Genomic DNA, 18,426 nt, shown 5'->3' on the forward strand with positions numbered 1-18,426 from the left:
ACACAGCTGATCACACACCGGGCCTGGCGGCGAGTTCTGTCTGAACAGCTCGTGCAGAGCTCTGTGCGATCTGCAGCGATAGTTTCTGCGTCTGTCTGATGACATTTTATAGACCAAACAATTAACCCCAAACCAAGATATCCTGACTACTTTTCTACTTTTGTAACCGCAAGCATTTCTGCTTGTTTCTCAAATATAGATTTTTTTAAAATAGGCATTACTCTGTTATACGTGTTCAAAACGGTTTGGAACCAGTATTCTCGGTAAGATCATCTGTAGGTGCAGATGTTTTTCACACCAGATCCCACCACCACACAGCCTCTAACAGACCCTCGGTGTCCTCCTCCCTCTCTCTCTGTTCAGGGCGAACATCGTGGTGCAGTGTGAGAGCTGGTGGAACCTGGCGAAGCAGTTCGCCAGCCGCAGCCCGCCGCTTCACCTGCTGTCCAGCTCCGTTCAGAGGACTCTGATGAAGGCTCTGGTCCTGGGAGGCTTCGCTCACATGGACTCTGACGCCAAACAGCAATACTGGGCCGAGGTACCGTAATGTCTTTATGACTAAGTGAAAGATAATTGAAACGATTAGTTGATTCATCAAATAGACGATCGGCAACAATTTTGATAATCAACCAAGAATAAATGCGAAGCTCTCTCTTGTCCCAGCTTGCAGCTTTTTAGACTATCTGGTTTGTCTCTGTGTTACCAGATCTCAGCTGTTAATTTAATGAGTACAATGTTATTATAACTGATAGAAAAGATGATCAAAACTATGAAACATAAGACCAACGTGAAATGATTCTTTGAGTTGGAACATCCAGCAGCCAAAGTGCATATTTTTACCTTTTTCACATTTAATAATAAATAAAAGAAGTGATCGTTTCTGCAGTTTTTGTTGACATTAAACCTCCAAAAACTAGTTCTGCAGTCAGATCTCAGGAGGAGGAGGAGGAGGAGGAGGAGGAGGAGGAGTGATGGATGTAGTCGGTAATATTCCCCCGTCGAGTCTTCCTCCCGGGTGTATAACATGATCCTTTTTGTGATCCTGGAGGCCTTTTTGTCTTAATAGGCTGACGGTAGTAAATGAGGGTGCAAAGCCACGACGACTCCAGAGTAATTATGAGTGTTACTGGTGAGACGGCAGCTGTTGGCTCCTGCAGCTGCTTCGTCTGAACTTGGATGGCTCTGATGAAGGAGGAGGAGGAAGAGGAGGAGGGGAGATGAACCCAACAACTGATCAAACTCTCCTGTTGTTACGTCTCACATTCCTCCTCCTCCTTCTATTCCATTTAAACAAACATAACGTCAAAAGACAAAAGAACAGTCTTCAAAAATAGATTTAAAAAATAATAATAAATAAATAAATAAATGTTATAGTAAATTAAATAAATAAATATTTTTTATATATATATATTTTTATATATATATATATATATATATATATATTTATATATACACATCTTAAGAGTCCATTTTAATTTGTAAATTAACCCAAGACTTCCTGTTTGCGTCCGTCCAGGTGCTCCACCCGCTCCAACAGCGTTTCCTCAACCTCATCAACCAGGAGAACTTCGCTCAGATCAGCCAGGAGACCGCCGTCAAACAGGAAATCGTCGCCACGTTAGAGGCGCTGTGCGGCATCGCAGAGGCGACGCAGATCGACAACGTGGCCCAGCTCTTCTCGTTTCTCATGGACTTCCTGTCCAGCTGCATCGGCCTCATGGAGGTGAGAGCAGAGTCCAAGGCGGTGGAAGAACGGCAGCCTGCATGTTGCCTTTAAGCGGCGGTCTGTGTGTGTGAGTCTGTAAATATCTTTTGTTTTTGTTGTTCAGGTCTACAGCAACTCGCCCGAGACAATCAACCTCATCATCGAGGTTTTTGTGGAAGTGGCTCACAAGCAGATCTGTTACCTGGGAGAGGTGAGTGACACATCTTAAATGTACCTCCACTGTTTTACAGACTGTTTTCAGTCCAACTGTAGCAGGAAACCCTTTAAAAAGAATATTTTGGTGACAGAAATCACAGAACTCATTGATGTAGCTGTCTGAGATGTTAACTGTCTCGTCTCTCGTCGTCCAGACAAAGTCGATGAAGCTGTACGAGGCGTGTCTGACGCTGCTGCAGGTCTACTCCAAAAACAACCAGAACAGAAAGCGAAACGACGCCACGGCGGAGGAGGACCAGTACCAGGACCTGCTGCTCATCATGGAGCTGCTCACCAACCTGCTCTCCAAAGAGTTCATCGACTTCAGCGACACCGGTGAGTCGGCTCTTTCTGTCTTTAAGTGTCAACCAAGAGCAGAAGACGTCTCTGTCTTTATGGAGGACGGAACCTGTCCTCCCCTTTTTTATTTCCCCAATCTTATTTATTTCTGTATTCTTTTCTTTATGCATTTCTGCCTCATTATGCAAATTAGGGGGCTGTCAAAAAATAAAAAATGTATAGAAATAAATACATAAACAAAAAAAGGGAAAATAAAACAGAAGAGTAAATAAATAAGGGAATTAATACAGAGATAAATAAATAAAGAAGTTTAATTTTAAAAAAGAAATTATAGTCACATTTTTATTAATTAATTAATGGCTACATTTATTTTTAATATTATTTTTGCTACATTTAGCTGCACCAAAATGTATTTATTTATTGAGTTATTTATTTATTGATTCATTTATTTTTTATTTTGGCAGTTTCCGTCCTCCATATGTCTTCTCGTTCACGTTGCCTCAGTTGCTTGATATTAAGTTTTTTCAAACCGCTGTGTGTTTTAGACGAGGTGTTTCGAAACCAAGACCAGGGAACGCCGACGTCCAGTCGGACGGTATCGGCAGCAGACGTGGTTCTTTATGGCGTCAACATTGTTCTCCCCCTCATGTCTCAGGACCTGCTCAAGGTAAAACTGCACCACAGTGATGTTTCTTAGTGTTTTTAAATCTACGATCCAGGCTACTTTCAGTGTCCCTCATCAAACTGGGTCTGTTGTCCTCGTTGTTTTCCACAGTTCCCCTCCCTGTGCAACCAGTACTACAAGCTCATCACCTTCATCTGTGAGATCTTCCCAGAAAAGATCCCACAGCTGCCTGAAGACCTCTTCAAAAGCCTCATGTTCTCCCTGGAGCTGGGAATGACCGCGTATCCTCCCTGATTAAAGTCGTAAATTTACAAGAAAAAACTTGAATATTCTCTGAGATTATAAAGTTATAAATTTGCGAGAAAAAAAACTCAGAAATTAGTGGCGTTAAAACGAATTTGTATTAACGCATTTTCACATTAACTTTGACAGCCCTACTATTTAGTAAAGATGTTTGCTTCAAAAAACGTATTTCACATTGTAAAGTTGCAGGTGCTTGGATAGAGATAAGATATATATATTTTAATAGCCCAAAAGTCTGTGGCTGCAGCATAAAAGAGAAATACCTACTGCTAATAATCTACTAGATTTCTGCTCATCGCTGTTCAGATTTGTCTCATATTTCCTCTTCGGAGCTGCCAGTTTTATCAGTGCTGCTGTGAAAGAGATGATTCCTGTGTAGTTTGTGCTCCTTAATGTCTGTGTTCAGGATGAGTTCAGAGATCAGCCAGCTGTGTTTAGAGGCTCTGTCTCCTCTGGCTGAGCAGTGCGCTAAAAACCAGGAGAAGGACACGCCTCTCTTCATCGCCACCCGTCACTTCCTCAAGGTACAGCAGCACTCATGTTCACCACAATGAAACTCAAGGTACAGCAGCACATGTTAATTTGGATATACTCTTCTGTTTTGTAATAATTCTCCGTGTACTCCGCCGTCTGTGCCTCCAGTTGGTGTTTGACATGCTGGTCCTGCAAAAACACAACACAGAGATGACGGTGGCAGCAGGAGAAGCTCTCTACACACTTGTGTGCCTGCATCAGGTGAGTTAATAACACACAACACCTGTCTGCACCTGGATGCTTCAGTGGTTCAACCTGGTGATATCCAGAGTAGAAATACATATATATAAATATATATAATATGTCTTAATGTTCCAGCAGTAACTTTGCTTTTCTGAAATCCTAAACTGTTAAAATATGTCAAATGTCTTCACAAGACACGAGTCGTCCTTCTATTAGTGGTCCAGTATGGAGGACAGAACCTGCTAAAATCTAAAATAAATGAATGATTAAAGAAATTACTCAATAAATCAATAAATATTGTCATAAAATGTAGCAAAAATAATATTAAAAATAAATGTAGTCATTAATTATTTGATAAAATGTGACATAAATTGATATTTATTTGAATTTTCTTCTTTAATTATTTATCTTTGTATCAATTCCCTTATTTATTCACTTTTCTGTTTAATTTTCCCTTTTATTTATTTATGTATTGATTTTTATTTTATTTTTTTGCATTTTATTTGTTTTTATTTATTTTACTTTTTTTTATTATTTTATATTTATTTTTAAATGTATATATTTATTTTTGTATTTATGCATTTATTTATGCACAATTTTACCTTTGCATTTCACCCCTTATTTATTTCCCCAAACTTATTTACTTGTTATGCAAACGAGGGGGCTGTCAATAAAATAAAATGAATAAAAAATAAATGAATAAATTAAAAAAATAAATACATGAATAAATAAAATTAAACAGAAGAGTAAATAAATAAGGGGAATTAATACAAAGATAAAAAAATAAAGAAGCAAATTAAAACACATTTTATCAATTAATTAATTGCTACCTTTATTTTTTTTATATTCTTTTTGCTGCATTTAATCAGCTGATAATATAACCTCCTCTATTAAACTCTTGACCCTGAGTTGATGGTGTGTTTCTCCTCCGTCAGGCGGAGTACTCGGAGCTGGTGGAGACCCTCCTTTCCTCACAGAGAGACGCCGTCATCTACCAGCGGCTGGCCGACGCCTTCAACAAGCTGACGGCCAGCAGCACGCCGCCCACCATGGACCGCAAGCAGAAGGTCGCCTTCCTCAAGAGCCTGGAGGAGTTCGTGGCCAACGTGGGCGGCCTCCTCTGCGTGAAATAACCACTGGAAACCGACGCCGCCTCGGATTTTATTTTTAATTTTTTGGAGGGAAAAGCAACCAATCAAAAGACCTCTCCTGCTTCGCCCCTATGAACTATGGGTAGAAGAGGCAGCTGGAGGATCCATCTCTCGTCTGAATGTTTTCACCTCCTCGGATTTCTTTTTTTGTTTTTGTTTTAACCCCCGCCCCTCCAGTTCGGCGTGATTGACAGATGATGATGATAATGATGATGATGATGATGATGATGATGATGTGGTAGTAACCATGGAGACTGAACTGCAGAGCAGACGGACTGAGTCGGAGGATCCCTCTGGAGCCATGTTGACTGACATGACGGAGCGCTGACCATCGTGACGGCGAGACGAGGCGAAGCTGATGTTGACGGCGTTGTCCTGCATCACTTCCTGTACCTGGAGGCTGCACACACACACACATACACACACACACACACACACACACACACACACACGCAGAGTGACAAACAAGTTATTGAAGATTTGAAGGAGACATATCTTTTTTCCAGTGTGAGGTTTTTTAGTATTAAGTGGGGCCATTTTGTTTCATGGCGACCACACACACACGCACACACACACACACACACATACGCATCATTTTAACAGTAACACACACACATACGGCGCCCCAATCTTTCCCAGAGTGCCTTTGTTTTGTTGATTGTGTGCGGGTTTTTTGTTTTTTTTGTCATGCATCAACTGACAACAAACTGTGCCTGCCATTCGCCAAGAATACAGCGGATGCACACACACACACATACGAGATGGGGATGGTGGTGGGGTTGCTGAACCACGCCACACGGGACGACGTTTGTTCGTTGGCGATGACAGAAAACCAAAATCAGATTCACTAAAAGGTGTAAATATATACAGTATATATATATAATGTTTTCAAACCAGAAACCACGAGAAATGTTTGTTCAAAGACAACAAAAAAACACGACTGAAATGTTTTTATAAGCCGGTTAGACGGCAGGAAGAGAGAGTGTAAGAGAGAGCGACTCTCGGTTTTCACCTTTTTGCGGTTTGATATTTTTTTCTCTTATTTCGGATCGTAGTGTTAAGTCGCGGCGTCCTCCCCACCGGGGACGCGTGAAGGCTCGATGAAGGATCGGGCCTCTAAAGTTTAGCAGATTTAATTTAGTATTTTTCTACAGCAGCACATCATCCACCGTTCTCACTCTTCAACACACACACACTGGATGGAGGCAGAGACTGTTTGAGCTGACGGACAGCAATAACAAACCAAATAAAAAGGAGCAGAGCCACTTTGTTGAAGCATTATGTCGGAGAGCTCCTCGTTCAGAGCACTATCCTGGTTATTGTAGAATGGCTGTTTTGTTAATGAAGTGTAAAAGTGTACATAAACTTATTGTATAAAAATGTTTTGGCCTCTGCCGTTTCCTTTAAAACGAGTCTGTTGTCTTTTATCTACTTTAGTAAGAAATAAAGTTATGACTACTCTTTTTTAATCACCTAATATTTCATCGGCTAGCTAAAATAAATGACTTGATAAATATTAAATGCTTAAATTGAATGCAGCAAGAATAATATGAAAAATAAATGCAGCAATTAATTAATTAATATTTCTGTTTTAATTTGCTTCTTTATTTATATTATTATTAATTCCCTTATTTTTTACTCTTTAAACATTTTCAAATTTATGTATTTATTTTTAGGAATTAATTTATTTTTGCATTTATTTTTTGTTTATTTAATTTTTTTGACAGCCCCCTCATTTTTATGAGACAGAAATGTTTAAAGAAAAGAATACAGAAATAAATAAGTTTGAGGAAATTAATAAGGTTTGAAATTTAAGGTGGGAAATTGGGCAGAAATAAATAAATGCATAAATACAAAAATATATACATTTAAAAATAAATTCAAATATAAATATAAAAAAACAAATACAAATAAATACAAAAACAATAAAAGGGAACATTAAACAGAAATGTAGATAAATAAGAGACTTAATATAAAGATAAATAAAGAAGCAAATTAAAACAAATATCAATGTCACATTTTATCAATTAATAAATGGCTACATTTGTTTTTAATATTTTTTCTACATTTAATTTTTTTTTTTAACATTCATTTATTGAGTCATTTATCATTTATTTATGTTTATTTAAATGTTCATAGATATTGTCACTTTTGCAGGTCTCTCTTTATTTGATTTACTTCCAATATTTGATTTCCTGAAGATTGTAGGCTACTGTACTGTATGTACCTAAAAGAAGCCAAACCCTACAATATTTATTAAATTTAAGACCAAATTCAGGTTTTCATCTAAATTAACAAACATATCTAAAATGTTTGTCTTACAGATTAAAAATAAACATCTTATGTGTTTGTCGGCTGGTTGAAATTACAAATGAACCATAGACAGTGAGGTGGAGAGAGAAAACACCACCTAGGTCCTTGTTATGTAATCAGACAGAGAGGCGCAGCTGAGTATTTTGTCCCTCGTCAGAAGCCGTACTGTGTGGAACTACGTCATCATCCCGCGACAACCCACGTGTTCACACAGTTCACAGCTGATGAGGAGCCTTCGCGGCAGTTTCTAAGCAGGTATGTAAGAGGATCTATAAAGGACTGAGAAATGAGTGTTCATCACTTTCAAAAGTACAACATTTGCCTCTGAATTGGAGTAGAAGTATAAAGCAGCATAACATGGAAATCCTGAGTATAATTTAGAGGTACTTGTATATTCAGTGTTTTACTGATCACAATCTACCAGATCTGCTGCTCTCTCCTTGTTTAACAGCTCAAGTTACTTATGGCAAAGCAGGATAAAGTGTGTACTTTCCAGTTCTTCAAGATACTATTTGTAGTAGTAGTAGTTATTTGTCTATATTTGCTTTTTCTGTACTTGTGTTTAGTTGTTTAGTTGTTTTGTTGTGTGTTCCTAAAACTATTTTTATTTCTTTTTTTCCAAACATAGCATAACAAACATTAACAACTTAACACCGGTGCCATAATACTACAAAAATGTTATCTTACATTTAACATTTAATATGTACATACAAACACATGGCTTCCCACTCCCACACATAAACATTAAATAAGTTCACTGTGTTGTTGTTTACTGTTAAAGAGGATCTATAAAGGAATAAGAAAATGAGTGTTCATCACTTTCAAAAGTACAACATTTGCCTCTGAATTGAGGTAGAAGTATAAAGTAGCATGTAATGGAAATACTGAGTATAATTGAGAGGTACTTGTACTGTATATTCATGTTCTACTACTTCACTGGTCACCAGGGGGATTTAAAAACTACTAGAGCTGCTGCTCTCTCCTGGTTTAACAGGGTTAACCTGTTACTTATGTCAAAGCAGGATAGATTGTGTACTTTCCAGTTCTTTAAATAAAAGTATTCTTTATTTGTTTAATGTAACCCTCATTTTCTTGGAAGTCCTTTTTAGATCCTCATTTAGAAGACAAATGGTAAAAAAAATGTTTCAAAAAGCGTAAACAACACAAACCAAATTCAAGAATAAACAACAGAGAAGAAATCAATATATATATATATATATATATATTCATAATCATGTGTGTGAGGCGCTGTGTTTTGCTCGGTTATTATTATTATTATTATTATTATTTCTTCAGGTCTCATGCAAAAGTTATTTTGATCTTATTGAGATTACCTGATTTAAATAAAGGTTATAATAATCATAAGAAGCTCAATCAAACTGTAGTGAAGGATAAAAGAAGTGGGTCCAGTTTTAAAAAGTTTGTCTCACACAGAAGATTTTCTTATTCATCATCAGAATTATTGGAAATATAGTTACATAAAATAATCTGCACAATAACTTTAATTAAATTTTTAAAAAATCCCTGCTAGTTCAGTGTGATACTACGCTGCAGAATCAATACAAACGTGTTTTTTTTATCAAATGATTTATTGGGGCTTGAAAAAATCACTGAACTCAATATCACAATATTAAAATTGTTATTGATTTTGATTTATTGATTTATTTTTATGTAGGTAATATTTGCAAAATCACAAATTCAATGCTGTGAACTATGAAGAAAAATAAATCTTTAAATGTGTAAAACTAAATCTTAAATATTTTATCTTAATATTTACTTGCTAACAACAGTTTTTGTTTGTAAAGCTATAATACAATATCAATATCATGTTGAGTCAATAAATAATATTTTGAGTTAATATATTTTGTATTTATTTGTCATGTATCAAGTCATCCACTGTCCTTAAATGAACCAGTTAAAAATGTAAATCAATAACAATATTTTTCTTTTCGTTTCAGGTTTTTCCGTCTCTCCATCTTCATCCTTCATCCCTCCTCGTCTTCCTCCGTCAACCATGAGCGACAGCAGCGACGACGATGACTTCCACGCGCTGTCGGCTCAAACTCTGGCCGCCCTGCAGGAGTTTTACGACGAGACCAGCAGCGCCGCCACGGAACCAGCAGACCCGCTCGCTGTGGGAGCGATGGAGGAGGACTGGGTGGGTTTACTGGTTTTTAGTGACTCTGGTCTGTGTTTTATATTCAGAGGTGATGCAGTAAAAAGACACCGAGGTGTTTTCTGACTTATTTTATTGGCAGATATACACAGATTTATTGTATTCATGTATCTATCAATCAATATACAGATTAACTGTAATAATTTATGTATTTAATCCTTGATTATACCCCCACGACAACGCTGCATTTTGGGGGTTAGAAGTCCAGGAGTGTCCTGAAATATTTATTATTATTATCTTTTAGTAAAAGTAGTAATACTACAGTGTAGAAATACTCTGTTACAAGTAAAGTCCTGCATTCAGTATGTAAGTATTAAATAAGTTAGTAAGTATTGGCATCAAAATATACTTAAAGTACCAAAAGTAAAAGTATTCATTGTGCAGATTGGCCCATTTCAGAATAATATATATTATAATATTGGATTATAATTATTGATGCAGTAATGTGTTCATCACTTTAATGTTGCAGCTGGTAAAGGTGGGACTATTTTTAATTATTTATATACTGTAGGGTAACTTAATACAAAATATAGAAAGTACAATATTTGCCTCTTAATAATCAGTATCAGCAGTATTTTTATTATATAATATTTAAAAACAATATAAATAAATAAAATAAAATAATACCAAATATAAAAATTAATTAAAAAAAATAATACAAGTAAAAACAAATAAATTAATTAAAGGCTAAAAACATAACACAAATTAAATAAAAACTAAAAGCTACATAAAAGTTAATTAAGTTAAGTTATATTTGTATTATATATTTATATAATATATATATATTATACATAATATATATTTACATATATATTGGACTCTTGATTAGAATCTTTCACATTTTTCTGACATTTTATTGACAGATTAATTGAAAAATTGATCAACAGATTAACTCATAATGAATGTAATCGTACGATAAACTTGTTTTCAACTTTAAAATGTCAGTATTGGCATCAGATCAATAATCTATCATTGGTCAGATTTAGATATATATGTTACTGATAAGTTTTCACTTTTATTTCAGCTTAACGTCGGTAAACAAAACGAGTGTAGAAGTTGAAACCTGCAGCACTGCAACCAGATTAAAAGCGTTAATGTTGTTGATAAAAGTAATAAAAGTTGACCGTGTGACTGATGCTTTTGTTTGTGTTTCCTCCAGCGGTTGAGTCAGTTCTGGTACAGCGACGAGACGGCGACTCGATTAGCGGAGGAGGCCGTACGTGAAGCCGGAGAAGGAGGAAGGTAATACGACACACACTCTTTATTTTCAGAGCAGCGGTTCTCGACCCAGCGGTCACAAGATAAAACAATTAACAAGTCTGAAAATCAGAAACAATCACTTCTGTTCTTCTAAACGTTGTTTATTTTAACACAATATTTTATTGAATTTTCAAGAACAGAGTGTAATACTCTACTAAATGTAATACAAAACACACAACAGCAAGAATAGATACAAGCAGATCACACCAACCCTAGACCGTATGGAGGACGGAACCGGCCAAAATCATTAAATGCAACAAAAATAATATTAAAAATAAATACAGCCATTAATTAATTTATAAAATGTGACATAAATTTATATTTCTGTTTTAATTTGCTTCTTTATTTATCTTTGTATTAATCCCCTTATTTATTCCTTCTGTTTAATTTTCCATTTTATTTATTTATTAATTTATAATTTTTTTAATTAATTAATTGACCGTTTATTTATTTATTGTATTTTATTGACAGCCCCCTCATTTGCATAATGAGTCACAAATGCATAGACATTTTTAAAGAAAGGAATACAGAAATAAATAAGGGGTGAAATGCAAAGAGAAAATCATGCATAAATACATACATTTAAAAATAAATATAAAATAAAGAATAAATTCAAAATGAGTAAAATATTTAAATAAATACATAAATAAAAGGGTAAATTAAACAGAAATTGATAAATGAATAAAGAAGCAAATTAAAACAAATGTCAATTAATTAGTGACTACATTTATTTTTAATATTATTTTTTTTATTTTTGCTACATTTAATGACTTATTCATTATTATTTTTTAATTTTGACAGGTGTCCTCCTCCAGGCTGAATAAAACTCTGAATAAAAATGTCCAACATTATGGAACAGCTTTTTTACTTGCAACCATAATAATCGTCAGCAGGTAGAAACTTTCACATAAACCTTCAGGAATAACTCCAAGATACAGAAAGAGAAATTAAACACCAATACTAGTCCAGTATCTTTGATATTAAATATCCCACTTTCTCCCAAAAAGGCCGAATATGTGGATAATACCAAAATATAAGGAAATGGTCCAATTATACTGATCTACCTCCAGTTAATGTGAATCTGCATCATCTCTAACATGTTCTTAATGTTGTCCCGTTTCCGTTGACCTGCAGGATAGCGTGTGTGAGCGCGCCCAGCGTGTACCAGAAGCTGAAGCAGGGTGTGGTGGACGGCTCGGATCGGGTGTCTGTCGCCGTGTTGGAGTTCGACCGCCGCTTCGCCGCCTACGGCGACGACTTCATCTTCTACGACTACAACGAGCCGCTGTCCGTCGAGGCCAGCGTCGCCGCTCAGAGCTTCGACGTCGTCATCGCAGACCCGCCGTACCTGTCCGAGGAATGTCTGAGCGAAGTGGCCAAAACCGTGAAGTACCTGAGCAAAGGCAAAGTGCTGCTGTGTACAGGTGAGAGGAAATATTATTATTGAACCATGTTCAGTGGTGGACGAAGTACTCAGTTCTTTTACTTTTCAGTAAAAATAGCAATACTAGAGAGTAAAAATACTCTGTTACAAGTAGAAGTCCTGATCTGATTATTGTGTCCCGTTTGTTCTGCAGGACTCACCATGGCGGAACTCGCCAAAGACCTTCTGGATGTAAAGATGTGCAGCTTCAGGCCAACACACAACAGAAACTTGTCCAACGAGTTTCGCTGTTACGTCAACTATCCGTCTCGCCTGCTGTCCTGAACCTCCGTCTGATCAACTCTCTGACTTCTGAGAGCAACTTAAACTGCACTTGGACTTGTGACTAAAAAGTCTCATGACTCAAAGTCGGAACAAATATCTGGTAACCTGAGGTCTGTACTACGAAGCCAGTTCAACATACCCAGGGTCTCTTCTCGTTATCTAGTTTAACAACCGAGATCTCGCTAAGCGGTCCTTCGGCAGTGGTTAAATCAACCCGGGGTTTCTCTATCTGGCTGTGAGCGCGTTCATATAAAAGGGGCGGGGTTTGCAGCGTATGACCAATCGCAAACATGGACAAGACTACTGTCAGCGGAGCCAAGAGCAAACTATAATATTAGATCATTATTTTATATGTAAGGCAACATCATGCTTAACTTAAAAATCCTAAATTCTAAATTAAATGCATAGATATAAATTTAGCGAATTGTCATTTATTATTAAAATAATAAATCGTACGTCAGCAACTTGCAGCAACATATTGGTCAAAACAGGAATTAAACTGAATAGATGCGGCCCCATGATACCCGATCCAGCTAGGTGAGTCAGTATCGGCCTGATATCCGATCTGGTATCGGTGCATCCCTAATAAGTTACCATGGTGATCTATGTCGTAGGACTGAAACCATTGAAGGGTTAAACCTGAATTTAGCGCGTTAAACCCAAATCCTGCTTCGTAGTACAGACCTCTGCTGTCTTTCTACGAAAAACGATTATTATGCTATTATTATAGCAGCAAAGAACTGTTGTCTATGTAAAGATATAGAGGAGTAATGTCTACCTGAGCAGAGAATGAAGTCCCTCTATGTGTTGTAATCAGAGCTTCTCTGTGCTTTGTTGACATGAGGGGCAGACCGGCCGTGCATGCTTTTAGTGCATGTGAGTGTGCTCCACTGACTAGCGCACTGCTGTCATGCGGCGGTTACAGCTGATAGCGCCGTCGTCGCGGAAGCATAGCACCCTCCCCCACCCTCAGGTACACAGGTTGTGTCGCTGTTTGCATTGTTAGCTGCGAGCCGTCACCATGTTGAGAGCCGCGTGGATGCATTCCCTCAGCTTCTCAAATGTGTATTGTGTTTTAAATTATATATTTTTGGGTTTCGGTTGATCTTTGGTTCTAGGAATTTTTTCTGACATTTTATACACTGGTAATGAGGGTCTAAATTAAGTATTTCTTTTGGTTTGCCACTCAGAAATGTAATTCAAATTGGTTGGGACTGTTGAGATGGGAAATTAAGTAAACAAAAAAGAAGAAAAAGGGAAACTTTTTATTTAATTTTTCTAAAATTAAACAAATTATTTTAAGATGTACATTTTTCAAAATCTCACTTAAGTATTTAATTTTAAATACAAGCCTTATTTTACTCGAAATGAGAAAGGAACATTTATGAGGCTACTTCTTATTGATAATCCCTCCAGTTCAATGTGAAAACTGACAATAAATATTGTTAAAATATTATTGAATTGTACTTTCTACTTCTATTATGACTTTATCTTCTTTTTTTATACTACAGACTTTGTTTTCCTGATTTTTTTTCTGAAATACAATACTCAATTTATGAAATACTATACTATGACTTTTTCGATATGCTATAGTCTGACGTTTAACTTTTTTCCGACATATTATATTGACCTTTTTTTCATGAAATTTTTCGACATACCATACAATGACTTTTCATGAAATTTTTCGAAATACTATACTATGACTTTTTTTCATGAAATTTTTCGACATACTGTACTTTGACTTTTTTCATGAATTTTTCGAAATACCATATGATTTTTTTCATTAAATTTTTCGACATACTATATGAGGTTTTTTCATGAAATTTTTCGACATACTGTATGACTTTTTTTCATGAAATTTTTCGAAATACTATACTATGACTTTTTTTCATGAAATTTTTCGACATACTGTATTATGACGTTTTTTCATGAAATTTTTCGAAATACTATACTATGACTTTTTTTCATGAAATTTTTCGAAATATATTATGACGCTTTTTCATGAAATTTTTCGAAATACTATACTATGACTTTTTTCATGAAATTTTTCGACATACTATACTATGACTTTTTTTCATGAAATTTTTCGAAATACTGTACTATGACTTTTTTCATGAAATTTTTCGACATACTGTATTATGACGTTTTTTCATGAAATTTTTCGAAATACTATACTATGACTTTTTTTCATGAAATTTTTCGAAATATTATATTATGACGCTTTTTCATGAAATTTTTCGAAATACTATACTATGACTTTTTTCATGAAATTTTTCGACATACTGTATTATGACTTTTTTTCATGAAATTTTTCGAAATACTATACTATGACTTTTTTTCATGAAATTTTTCGAAATATTATATTATGACGCTTTTTCATGAAATTTTTCGAAATATTATATTATGACGCTTTTTCATGAAATTTTTCGAAATACTATACTATGACTTTTTTCATGAAATTTTTCGACATACTATACTATGACTTTTTTTCATGAAATTTTTCGAAATACTGTACTATGACTTTTTTCATGAAATTTTTCGACATACTGTATTATGACGTTTTTTCATGAAATTTTTCGAAATACTATACTATGACTTTTTTTCATGAAATTTTTCGAAATATTATATTATGACGCTTTTTCATGAAATTTTTCGAAATACTATACTATGACTTTTTTCATGAAATTTTTCGACATACTGTATTATGACTTTTTTTCATGAAATTTTTCGAAATACTATACTATGACTTTTTTTCATGAAATTTTTCGAAATACTATACTATGACTTTTTTCATGAAATTTTTCGAAATACTGTACTATGAGGTTTTTTCATGACATTTTTCGACATACTATACTATGACTTTTTTTCATGAAATTTTTCGAAATACTATACTATGACTTTTTTTCATGAAATATTTCGACATACTGTACTATGACTTTTTTTTTTTTTTTTTACTTTTTTGTGACATACTATACAAGACATTATAACTTTTACATACATATAAAAGACGATAATATAAATAATCAATATATATAGCTTAATAACAAATGGTTTCTCTTCTCTTGTGCTTTCTTCCCACCCTGTCTATGTGAACTATGTTGCAAGGACTTATTGCAAACTAAGACTGTTTAGTTTTGCTATCTTAAAATCAATGTAGGTTAAAGTGTGTTGTTGATGTATCCTGTTAGAACTCAAAGTGGCGACGAGGTCTTAAAATGTACAGAAAGGGTCTTTAAAAAGGTCTTAAACGGTATTAAATTTAACTTCAGTATTCCTGTATATACCTTTTTTACATGTTTATTTGACTCCTTATGAGAGGCGACAGAAAAGCACCAACTGTTCCTTATTTAACAAGAAACAAGTAGGAAGAATACATTTTAAAAAAAGACAGATAGTAGTTTTTGATGTAGGCATGTTTATTTTCTTACCCCCTTCAATGATCTGATGATCACACCGGCTGTTAAACAGACTCCTGTCTGGGGATATTAACCACTTCCTGTATCATGAAAAAGCAAAATGAGACTGGGAAATATACATACTAAATTAAAAGCTAACTACAAATGCAATAACTGGAATATTTGTTGTTTTGATGACAAGTTGTTGAATGAACTTGCAGTTGTTTTTTTACATCAGTAGGTGGCAGTGTTGATCAGGTCATTGACTAATAATGAGGCATTTTATTCCATTGGTTAATATTTGGTTGCTTTCTCTTGTATTGGTCCTCCCACATTACAAATAAACATGCTCTAATGTATTTCCAGTGGCATCTATCCATGCAGATAGTTGTGGTTTTATTTCTGTAGGTTTTGAGTTATCCATCTCTGAGATTTCTGCCTCCATTTTTCTAAAAACCTGAGCAAATAAAACATAAAACTATCTGCATTATTAGATACAAGAGTGAGTGAAATATGTCTGCTGTACTTTGGACTGAACCAACACTTCAAACTTTGAGTCTCATCTAATCTCTGGATGTTTAGGCTTATTCTCTCCAGTCCATCCAATACAATAACTTTGAATTTTGTATCCTCGTCACCAAATTTGGGTCTAAAGGGCATCAAAACCAAGCCAAGAATGAACATGGTCCAAATGAAAAAGCTAATTTAAGAGCAGAAACAGAAAACAAACAGTCCTGATTTGCTTCCAGATGAAAAATGTTTCCCAAAGATGAACAGAGATGTAGATCAGTGGCTCAAATATTCTAGTTTAGGGACAGTTACAGGGGCTTCTTTGCTGGTATACTCCCTTAAAAAGTGTCAGTGGGGAAAAGATGAAAACCAAAACATGTGCATCAGGTGTAGAAGAAGGTATCTGGAGTACCACCGTCCTGCTTCCTTCAGACTCTCTTCCCTGCAGAGACGAGCGGTCCGGCTTTGGGCTCGGCTCTCTCCAGACTCTGGTTGCTGTTGTGGCCGTCCCTCTCCTTCTCCAGCAGCGGCACACAGGTGCACCCCACGGCGATGGAGACGTAGACCTCGGTGTAGGAGTGACGGCCGCCGATGCAGGAGCTCGCTCTCCTCAGGATGACAGAGGGAGCGTAGACCGGAGTGCTGCGGTGCTGGTCGCTCTCCTCGCCGTACGGGCCGATCAGGCAGCCTTTACACAGGCAGTACGCCTCGGGGATGTAGCGGGGGTACCGGGCCGGGTCGTAGGAGATCCTGAGAGAAGGAAAACAACAGAATCAGTTTCTATTCTTTAAGATGATTACTGCATTCAACACTCTTAAAGAGGACCTATTATGCTTTTCCCTTTCCTTTAGTGTGTTATAAAGTTTTTTGTGAATGTAAAAGGTCTGCAAAAGGTTTACTCAGACTTTTTTTCTATGCAACATAGATTACAAATATTTTGATGTTTGAATGCAAGTCATTTTTTCTGCAAATGAAATTAATGCAAACTAATTTATAGAACAGGTCACAGCACTAACACACTAGAACATTGCTCCTTTCATGTTGCCCCTGCGCTCACCTGTAGGCCCAGGGGGAGATGCTGAGCAGGTTGACCGGGAGGCGGGTCTTGCTGTCGGTCTGGGTCTGTGAGGTGGTCGGGCAGGTCAGGTTGAGTTTGTCCTGCGGCTCCAGCTGCAGAGCGTGATGGAAAGCGCTCATCACTCCCACCGAGAGACGCCCGAACATCTGCTCCAGGATCTCCTCCGGCAGGTCCAGGCAAGCCCGGGGCCTGGTGGCCTTCTTCCGGACCCGGATCGCCTCGGCGGGCCAGCCCAAAACCAGAACCAGCAGCAGCAGCAGGACGCGGATCCAGTGCGCCATCACTTGTGCCAAGTTGTGCCAAGTTGTGCCAAAATGCGTAAAGGTTCCTCTGCGCGCTGTTATCGCCTCAAGACGAGCAGCAGATGATCAGAAGTTAACAGGTTACTTTCCTCCGGTATAATCCAGTGAAGAGTTGGAGGCGTTATGGAGAGTCAGCTGCAGGAAAACAGTCCACAGTCCTGGTCTGGAAACCGAGGCTGCACAGGCGCACCTCCAAGGAAACATTTTGGCACAACGCGTCCACATGTGTCGCCAGCTAGGAGCAATAATAATGATTACCTCAGAATTAGAAATAATCACCGAGTTGGACGTTTCACACCTGCTGCTTTCTGTTTCAGACGAGAAAAAAAAGAGTCTTTCCCTCCTGGTTTTTCCTCCACCGATGTGTGCGTAAAATCCGGTTATTACGCGCAGGAACTCCACCATCCAGAACCAGAACGAGTCTAAATCAAACTGAACAGATAAAAGAGGCTATAGCGTTCATGAGAGCAGCTCCTGACTGGAGTGGGAAGTCCAGACTGTTTGGCTGTGTGCGCCCTGCTTGCTGCTGGATCTTGGCTTCACACCAGACAGAGTCGACTTCACTTAAAGAGAAACTGGATCCAGCTATGATGTCTGCTCTGGTTTCACAGAGAAACTATCACCTCAAGGTCAAACCACAAACACATACAAATATTTTTTCTTTCCA

At 36.7% G+C, this 18,426-nt stretch overlaps 3 protein-coding genes across 3 annotated transcripts in view; 2 read left to right on the top strand and 1 right to left on the bottom strand.

Moving 5' to 3' along the window:
- Positions 1-6,483, top strand: part of xpo4 (exportin 4) — a 61,814-nt gene extending 55,331 nt beyond the window's left edge. Inside the window, exons 16-24 of the mRNA XM_074657863.1 lie at positions 364-538; positions 1,517-1,723; positions 1,830-1,916; positions 2,077-2,257; positions 2,767-2,888; positions 2,997-3,127; positions 3,556-3,673; positions 3,792-3,884; positions 4,802-6,483. Coding sequence (XP_074513964.1) covers positions 364-538; positions 1,517-1,723; positions 1,830-1,916; positions 2,077-2,257; positions 2,767-2,888; positions 2,997-3,127; positions 3,556-3,673; positions 3,792-3,884; positions 4,802-4,999 — 1,312 coding nt within the window. The 3' untranslated portion in view covers positions 5,000-6,483. The remainder of the gene's footprint in view (positions 1-363; positions 539-1,516; positions 1,724-1,829; positions 1,917-2,076; positions 2,258-2,766; positions 2,889-2,996; positions 3,128-3,555; positions 3,674-3,791; positions 3,885-4,801) is intronic.
- Positions 6,484-7,428: 945 nt separating this feature from the next.
- On the top strand, positions 7,429-13,930 carry eef1akmt1 (EEF1A lysine methyltransferase 1). The gene is made up of 5 exons (XM_074657842.1): positions 7,429-7,585; positions 9,289-9,488; positions 10,666-10,748; positions 11,901-12,190; positions 12,344-13,930. The coding sequence occupies exons 2-5, from the start codon at positions 9,345-9,347 to the stop codon at positions 12,472-12,474; spliced, it is 648 nt and encodes a 215-aa protein (XP_074513943.1). The 5' UTR covers positions 7,429-7,585; positions 9,289-9,344; the 3' UTR covers positions 12,475-13,930.
- Positions 13,931-15,872: 1,942 nt separating this feature from the next.
- On the bottom strand, positions 15,873-18,424 carry il17d (interleukin 17d). Its single transcript, XM_074657843.1, has 2 exons — positions 17,437-18,424; positions 15,873-17,129 (listed from the first exon to the last, which is right to left on the bottom strand). The coding sequence occupies exons 1-2, from the start codon at positions 17,736-17,738 to the stop codon at positions 16,808-16,810; spliced, it is 624 nt and encodes a 207-aa protein (XP_074513944.1). The 5' UTR covers positions 17,739-18,424; the 3' UTR covers positions 15,873-16,807.
- Between the last annotated feature and the right edge of the window lie 2 nt (positions 18,425-18,426).

The sequence above is a fragment of the Sebastes fasciatus genome, chromosome 14 (assembly GCF_043250625.1).
Source record: "Sebastes fasciatus isolate fSebFas1 chromosome 14, fSebFas1.pri, whole genome shotgun sequence".
NCBI classification, from domain to species: domain Eukaryota; kingdom Metazoa; phylum Chordata; class Actinopteri; order Perciformes; family Sebastidae; genus Sebastes; species Sebastes fasciatus.

Excerpts from the sequence above, each read along its gene's own strand:
- eef1akmt1 (XM_074657842.1), top strand. The coding sequence starts at position 9,345 with ATGAGCGACAGCAGCGACGACGATGACTTCCACGCGCTGTCGGCTCAA. Across the intron at positions 10,749-11,900 it reads GAAGCCGGAGAAGGAGGAAG|GATAGCGTGTGTGAGCGCGC; the intron begins GTAATACGACAC and ends GTTGACCTGCAG. Across the intron at positions 12,191-12,343 it reads CAAAGTGCTGCTGTGTACAG|GACTCACCATGGCGGAACTC; the intron begins GTGAGAGGAAAT and ends TTTGTTCTGCAG.
- il17d (XM_074657843.1), bottom strand. The coding sequence starts at position 17,738 with ATGGCGCACTGGATCCGCGTCCTGCTGCTGCTGCTGGTTCTGGTTTTG. Across the intron at positions 17,130-17,436 it reads ATCTCCCCCTGGGCCTACAG|GATCTCCTACGACCCGGCCC; the intron begins GTGAGCGCAGGG and ends TCCTTCTCTCAG.